Raw genomic sequence first — 8,744 nt, 5'->3', positions numbered from 1 at the left:
CGCGGGGGGCAGCGCGCGTGTGCCCCGCGGAGCGTGTGCTCGTGGAACGCCGGCAGCGCGGCATCCCGCTTGGCACAGCTTGCGCGGAGGAAGCACCCGTAACTTGCCCCTTCGGTCAGGAGCGCTCTGAACACCACGGGAACTTGGTCCCTTCGCAGCTTCCTCTCCCATGTTCTGCCCTGCGATCGTGCAGGCTGTATTTCTCATTTCTCTCTACGCGCCATTTAGAGAAAAATAAAGCAAAACGCCGAAGTTTTGGGTTTCTTCCCACACTCAAGGAGTGACACATTTAAAAGCTTCTTTTAAACATTTCCATTCAGCCACAGCATTGGTTAAAGACACAGTTCCGCATCAATTCCTCGTGCCAGTGGCGCGAAGGCACTAGTTCAAACAGTCCCGAGCAACGCACCAACCCAGCTGAGCTCCCTCAGCTTCATAGATTTCTTCAGGATTTACTCAAAAAGGACCAAAATCAGAGCCAGGGATTTTGTGTAAAAACAAGCTGGGCTTTACAGTTCTCACTGGGACAATTATTCCCAAAGGCTAAATGCGTACCACTTACCATACATTTTGCCTTCATCTGATAAGATGATTTTCCTCCTCCCACATGGTGGATAGATAGCTAGAGCCTCCTGAAAGCTCTGTTCAATGTCAGGGCTCCAGACACCTTCTGCATCATTGTCAATAGGTTTATCTGCAGAATCACTCATTCTTTCAATATCTTCGGCAGGACTCTCGCTGCCGCTCCAGCTGCTGGGCTCAATGGTGATGGCTGGGGTCTCCAAGCCTAAGCCTGGAGTCTTAAAGGAAATATACCTACAAAACAAAAACAACCCCAAAAGGCATTAAAGACATGGAACTTCAGGCGAACATTTCTGTCTACTTCTGATGCTAAGTTAACAGCAACTGAGCAGTAATGGCAGTAACACGAGCATGGGAAGCACCCAGGAAGAGTAAAAATTAATAACCGTTCTACCTCAAATCAGCAGAGGTGGAGCGATAAGGTTGTCAGATGGGGAACTCTATCAAGTTTTTTTGTGTACAATTACATGAAAGCATAGAGCATCAGGTTACTTTTCACAGATAGTTAAAGCGGGTCTTACTACTCCGTAGCACATGACACATTTCATCTGGCTGAAGTCTGGCACCCTTAAAATAACGAGCCAGATCCTCAGGCAGGGGTAAATCAGCATACTTCCACTGGCTGGAAGGGAAGTTTACACCAAAGCAACCACCAGAGCTTAAAACCACTTAAACCTAAAAACAACAGCAAAAACTATTGTTCACATTCAGCCGGATGTCAGTGGAGTAAATGGAATTACACTAGTGATGACACAGCTCAATGTGATTAACTGGAAAAGGCTGTAATTTTCAGATCTTACCCAAATAAATAATCCCATCAGAAGCTGAGCTACATACAAAGAGAAATCTTTAAAATCATGATACTAGAGAAAGGAATTACAAGAAAAGATATATACTTTGCCTGTTTTAAAAGGTCTCTGTCACAGAACCATAGCAGAACAAAAATTACAAGCTTCAAGTTGCTGAATCAATTTAATAAGAAATAATTTAATATAGCTGCACCTGCTCACACCACCAGAGCTGCAGATCTGTCAGTGTGCCTTTTATATTTTTGAGAGAAATACAACTCTGCTATAGAGACTTGCTCCAGGCAAAAAAGCTGCTATACCAGACCAAATTCATCTCTGGTGTAATTCTTTGGGAAGTTAGTGAAATAACACCAGGAACAGATTTGGCTCAACATGTCTAGGCATAATGCAGTTTTATTTTGAAAAATGAAGAATTTTGGTGACTCTAACCGATCTAAGTGAATGGGACTGTTCAAACATGCATGCATGAGCTGCATACGCACTTACAATTCAGTTGGTTGGCTAAACACTCAAAAACCCCCTAAACTAACATTTTTATTCTGCTGGGGGAGATGAAAGCAGGTCCTTTCTACAGGCAGAAGAGAGGGGCTTCCCCTTCCACACACCTCCATCCTCACACTGATAAGCCTCTCAAATGGGGTCTCAGTAGGTCGTAAACTAACAAGTGAAAAGTGGCAGAACAGCATTCACCCCACAAGGAAGGGGTGAAGGGACAGCTGTAGGACAGAGGCCGTGACAGCTCTGATGAAACACCTTTGGGCTGGAGAACTCCCTGAAAGAAGAAATATTTCCAGCAGCCCTCGTCCCAACTAACCAACCAACCAACCAATCACTAGAGATAACCAAAACCTGACAGTCCGGTCCCTCGGAGGCTGTAGCGCCTTGCAAGTAAAACCAGAGCTGGAACTGGGGAAATGGGGAGTAGTCTCGGTCTTGCTAACCAACATCCAAAGTATGGGCTATTTCCACTTCTCCAGGCTCCAACAGGAGGATGGATGGGTAAGTACAGGTGAAATGGACTCCCAAGAACCTTATTTTCCTTACTTAGTCTGTTTCTACAAAGAGGAATTTGTTAGCTTCTCATCGGTTTGAACATTTCAGCAAAGCTTATGAAAATGTTAGTGCCTACCCACCAGTGACCTCAAGGCTAATAGCGTCTTGAATGCCTTTTAATAACTAATAATGAGGGAGCAGATGGATTCACAGGAAACCACATACAAACGATAAGTCCATGGAAAGTCTGGCCAAAGACATCACTTATTGTCTGTGAAATCCAAATGTACAATTTTTTTTAAAGTGTCATCACGAAAAGGGAGACGTAAACCTTTGTAAATTAGTGAAGCACCATCCTTTATAATTCTCAGAAGGCTGAAGGATCGATTCAGTCCTTGCAAGATTTGAACCTTGTAGGCAAGGTTTAGCCAAAACATAAACACAGCAATACTGGGAAAGAACTGACAAAACCAATCATGTCCACTTAAGCCTTCAAATGCAGGGGAATTTTAGGTAAACGAGAGGTAATTGAATGTTGACTGGGATAATCTGGGGGGGGCTATGGGGGGATCGGGTGTTCAGTTTTACTGCCACAGTGCAAGGAAAAATGGCTATTGGAGATTTTATTGGCCTTGTGTGATTGAGACCATGGTTTAGCGTTTCACCAGAAGACAGCACAGAGCGGGACTGTTTATTGGGTCAGTTTTTCAAAGGTGACTCAGGGAGGAAATCCTTCCCCTCCCAGATCCCAGGCACGACGCATGCAGCATGCATCACGGCCAGGAGTGTCTTTCACTAAGCCCAACCACTCTCTGCTTACAAAATCTGCCACAGTCATAGCCTCAAGTCTTATTATCGTCCTATAAACCAGTCCCTGTTATTACATTATGCTGAAATAATAATTAAAATTCACACAAGGAAAACAGAGACGCTCTAAAGTAATTAATGTTACTTGATATTCATGTTAGATCTTGCATTGTGTTTACTGGTGAATTTTCACTAATGTGCTATCTCCCTTCCCAATCCTTTTTACCTACTTGGATATCATCTTGAGGCATTAGCAGCTACTATTCCAGCCTCTAAAATAAGACAACCAAGTGTTTCTTCCAGAACATCTGTACAACAGGGGTGAGGGAGCAAGCTGCTGGAAAAGAAATCCTCTAGTACTAAAGGTTGCTTCTAGTGATTTCCATTTTGGTGAACGCTGACACTGCAGATCAAGCTAGAGGACCAAGGAGCAAAAAACCTTGTATTACAACCACTAAAAGGCTCCCTCTTATTACAGGAAAATAATGAGCTACTCAGTTAATCACTTCCAGCTCAGCTCTACGTATCAAAAGGCAATCCCACCTCCTTAGCTTGGATTCTAAGGACACAAGTGAGATGAAAAAAATTCAGATGTGTTATGCTGGAGTTCAATGTGATTACAAAAAATAATAGAAGGTGTCAATAGATGAGCTTTGTTGTACATTTCTAATGAGCTATGTCATGTGAAAAATGTGGATTTACCGTCCAATTTAAATTGATAAAATATTTTTAAAAACCCAACCAAATAAGCCTTCCGTATATTAGCAAACTCACAGATCTTACAATACCAACTTTCAGCAGAGGAAGAGTTAATCTCCTGGAGGCAATTAACCTACCTCCAGGTAGGTTACCTACCTACAAGTTTTTTTTACACAGCAAAAGCAGAGCTTGCACACATGACAGATCAAGTTGAAGATTTCTGTATTTGCTTTTTATCATGTTAACTTTTAAAGAACCAATTTCATGCCTGTACTTTCTGTTAACAAAATTAAACCACCCCAACACTACCCAGAAAACAAACAAAAAACCCCCAGCAACCCAAACCCACATTTTGGCTAACTTTTTGTACTTTCTAAGATTGCTTAAAGCACACTGCCACAATTTAGGAGGTCTCTCTTCAGAGTTTCCCTTTTAACACCAGTCTCACCTATTTCAAGACAGCTTTCCCTGTGTGTAAAACTCCTCTAATTGCAAACCTGAACGCATCTTTCTTGCAGTTGCTTTCTACTCTCTCCAGTTAATTCTAAAGTATATCTGGTTTTCTCATGTAGTTAAGACACTTTTCCTATGCATGACGACGGAGGTATGTTCCTCCTTCAAATGCAACCTTCTCCATTTAGCAATGGAGAAACTATTAGGAACAATACTGGATTTCATAAATACATTTTACAGCCAATCAATTCAATACAGCTTGATGAGGTACAAGATATGACTTATTTTCATTATGTTCACTTGGTAGAGTAACTTGAAAAGTTACTTAAAACCCTCAGAGAAACAAGGATAGCTACTGTCAGAGCTGATCAAACCATGAATTTAACTAAAACCAAATGATAGTCTGCAACACCTTACGAAGGGAATGATTTCTTTGCTTGCATAAAACATTCTCTCATGCCTTCACTTTATGAGCAATGCAAACCTGGACTTGCCCAGAAAGTTGCTGCTCACAGACCAACAACTGAGATCAATAGCTCTTCACAGGAGTGTAAGACAAGTGCAGATTTATGGCCTTGATATGTTTCATATCCTTCAATACTTGCACAATGAACTAACATGGAAACTTTGTCTACCAAGAGTCAGCACAGCTGAATCTTATTTTACAACATCCTGCAAAAGGTAAACCATTTTCTCTGCTTGTTCAATTAATTTACTTTCATGAATTTCAGCATACAGGTGTCGAACAGTGCCTTCGCTGAAGTGTTACTTGCATATATACATAAGCACTGCAAAAAGATTAATGCTCTGCAGGTAGCAGGAACATGAGAAAGACTAAAAACGTGCCTTGGCTTTGAGAAGTGACTGAGAAAAAACCAATTGTCTCCCCAGTCTTCTAAATTCTATCTGCTTGAAGGGGATCAAGTGCAGATATTTTTGAGATAACCTGCGATGGCATATGCAAAATTTGCAGGTGAGAAAGCACCACTGTAGTTATCCACACTGATCTTCTGGCTATGAATGGCTGCAGAAGGCTACCAAACAATTCTTAAAACCAGCCCAATGTTCTAAAACAGGTCTTTCAGAAAAAAAATTTACTTCTTAAGGTAAATATTTTGAGTGTTGAAGTGGTAAATTACACTTTTAGGAATATATTATATTTTTAGTTTGTGAACAACAACATCTTAGCTTCAGTTATATAATTGAACCAGGAATTCAACAAGTTTTTTATCAACATCAAGATGATAATGAGCAGATGAGTAAAACCCAACTAAGTCTAAATTTGCAGATGGCAAATTTTCTCTCAAGGCTTGAAAAGCTACAGGCCCATGGGATTTTCCTTCTGCTTTGTTCAGCAGTGCAAATCCACAGCTGGAGCGCTAAGGCTTCAGGAAAGAACTGCTGGAGAGAATCCAGAGGAAGAAAGTTATCAGATCTAGAAAACATGACCTACCAGGAAAGGAATTAGGTTTGTTTAAATTTAGAGAAAACTGATGTGAGAAGATAACCACTTTCAAATAAGGAAAAGGTAACAGCAAAGCAGAGAAGCAGCTCTTGGCCACTTCTACCAAGAACAGGACAGGAAGCAAAGAAGTTACAGCAAGAAAATCACAGGTTGGACCTTTGGAAGACCATTCTGGCCCTACAAAACAGTCATACACCAGAAGCCATCAGAACGCTGGGGGGAGATGTGTTGTTAGGAACAGGTGACACAAACATTTCTGGGGATGATGCAGCTGTGCTTAGCCCTGTCTGAGACAGAGGAACGAACTAGATGATGCCATGAGACTCAGCAGCCAAGACAGAAATGCGCCAAGAGAGGGAAACCAGCAGTGGAAGCACATCCATGACTAGCCATGGGGGAACCCAGATGCCCAAGAGACTTCACAGATGTCCTAGTGACCAGACAGCTTGGGCAGCTGCAGGGCAGAAATCCAAGGGAAGCCAGGCTTCCTACCACCGATGCCCATGAAGCTGCGTGCGAAGGATCGCCCTGCACGGTTTCCCTGCACAGCTGCTGGGCAGTCTGGTGCGTGAACGCCACTGGCAAAAGCTACTGTGAAGTAGCTCATCAAGCCAGACAGGACGGGCAGGGACAGCAAACCATCAGGCTGGGGAGAAGATGGCTCCTTCTCCTGCTGGTGGTCTCTGTGAGAGTTTTGGGAGATAAGGTTGCCTCATCTCCAGCCACCCTGTTCTCCTCCCAGGTATCAGTCAAACTGCCCGACGCCCCATATCATATCCAGACTTCTCAAGCTCATTCTGCACCAATTAAAGTAAACATGGAATTGGTGGGAAGCTTGAATTTCACTAGGATTTCATGTTTTCCCTAGTAGAAAGTCAGTTTAACTCCCAACCACAATAAAACCAGTGCTGCTATTGCTATCAGTACAGAATTCTTCTACAGGTCTCCATGACGGACTGGAGAAAAAAATTAGAAGAATAGCCATGGCATCTCCAAGGGCATACAGAAAACTGTTTCTGACTCTCCCTAACAGAGCACCCCTAGGAAAAATGCCAGATAGGAGCCTTCTCCCAGTCTAAAGCAGCATATGGCATCGTTAAGTATTAAAAGTGAAGCTTTCGTTAAACTTGATTTTTTCCAATAAAAAACAAGATAAAGTTTCTACTTTGCCAGTAGAAGTACTTTTGCAGTGTTTATGCAAATCAAGCAATATGCTCAAGCCTTTAAAAAAAACCCCTCTTTTCTTATTTAAAACAAATGTTATTTAAAACAAATGTATAAGTATGTATCGATTCTGGTGACTCTTTGAGGTGTTCAAATGGCATTACTTTTGGGAAAACACTATATATATTCAAGCTATTTTTTATATATTTTAGCTTTATGAGGAAAGGATGTAACACAGTGTGAAGAATAAAAATTTAAACCATTTACAGAGCATCCATGGCAAAATCATTAGCTTAAAATGACTTTATATTGTATTTTTGTTACAAGATCTACTTATCAGCAATTATTCCCTCAAAGAAGAAAAAGCACCAGGAGAGAAAAGCAGGCTATTTCTAGGATAAAGTATTCCTTTAAAATTCAGCCAGACTAATTCAGCCATTCACTTTTGCCACTGAAATGAAATAAAGAGTTTTTCTCTGACTGCATGAATACTTCAGGGAGAAATTCTGATTCTGTGCTTTTTTTGGCAATCAAATAGTTGCATGTAATGATGCTGCTATGTATTTCCTATCATTCACATAAACCAGTTCTGTTCTCCTAGGATTGAAGTTACCATTTCTCACTTGGGATTTAACCTATTTATTACCTACAAGCTACCTACTTTTTTTGCCTTTGGGATCTGTGGAGGAATAACATGATAGGTTCAGCTACAGCTACAGAACACACGTGAAAAGCAGCACGATAGTTTTTTTCCTGAAGCAAGTGCATTATACAGCAAGTGAATTCAGGCACGACTTTCTTCCACATTCAGGGTACTACCACATTCAGGGTATGCATAAAAGTAGCAGGAAGACAGACAGTGCCATACCAGTGTATAAAATACCAAAAACATGTAACTTAACATGGTAAAGCGTTAGTTTCCTTCAAATACAACTCTGTATTCTGCCTCTCTGAGAAAACTTACATGTGTATTTTCATAAACTGTGAAGTTACTGAACAAAGAATTACTTAGATCTGCAAGAACAGGCAGCATATAGGCCTAAATGTGAAATTAGGATTATATGAACTATTTCTAAAAAGAAATCATGCATTTTACTTGAATTGGTAATTTTTTGCTTATAGAAACAGATCACTCGGCAAGGAGCGGGCTGATGTCAATACATGGGAATTCTTCCCTTTGCAAACAGCTTTCGTCTCCCCACACTCTTCATGCAACTGAAAAGAGTATTTTGTACCACTCTAAGGGCCTAATTCTTTTTTCCAAAAGCTGTTTTTGTTGATATGTAATTATTGTTGTACGGATGCTGAGTCATTGACTCCAACCCAATTTTCTTTTCCATTAGTTTTAATTTCATACAATTAATAAAATGGTTCATCTTCTCAGCAGGGAAACAACTGGATTCTGACTGCGACTCCACCGCACTCGCGGGCTCCGTCGGCTTTGTGCGGGCTCACCAGCACACCTTCTGCAGGCAGCTACGGCTCCAACCCATCCACAGCGTCCCACAAAGTGCTGTGTAAGGGACTACACATGACTCGTGGTCCAGGGTCTGCACTGATTACCAAGTTATCACCGGGTAGGTGAATCTTAACACACCCCTTGTGAATCCCGATCTCATTACAGTCACAGTTGTTCGAGAAACAATTCCTTCCTGGTCATACTGAAGCAGCCACATTCATCCTAGGTGCTAGCGCTCATTTATGCCCAGCTGGTTTCAATTATAAGGGTGTTCCTGGGATTTAACCCAGCTCAAATACTGCATTGTGGTGGT

The 8,744-nt window shown here is 41.5% G+C and overlaps 1 protein-coding gene across 1 annotated transcript; it reads right to left on the bottom strand.

Annotated features, from left to right (window-relative positions):
- Nucleotides 1–562: 562 nt before the first annotated feature.
- On the bottom strand, nt 563–816 carry LOC104506289 (transcriptional enhancer factor TEF-1-like; the record flags this gene model as incomplete). The annotated part of the gene is made up of 1 exon (XM_010147228.1): nt 563–816. A coding segment is annotated over one exon (254 nt), but the record flags the coding sequence as incomplete, so codon positions are not given.
- Nucleotides 817–8,744: the final 7,928 nt, after the last annotated feature.

The sequence above is a fragment of the Eurypyga helias genome, unplaced genomic scaffold, assembly GCF_000690775.1.
Source record: "Eurypyga helias isolate BGI_N326 unplaced genomic scaffold, ASM69077v1 scaffold4540, whole genome shotgun sequence".
Classification (NCBI taxonomy): domain Eukaryota; kingdom Metazoa; phylum Chordata; class Aves; order Eurypygiformes; family Eurypygidae; genus Eurypyga; species Eurypyga helias.
Note: the sequence above shows the minus strand (reverse complement) of the source record. Positions and strands in the feature narration are given on the sequence as shown.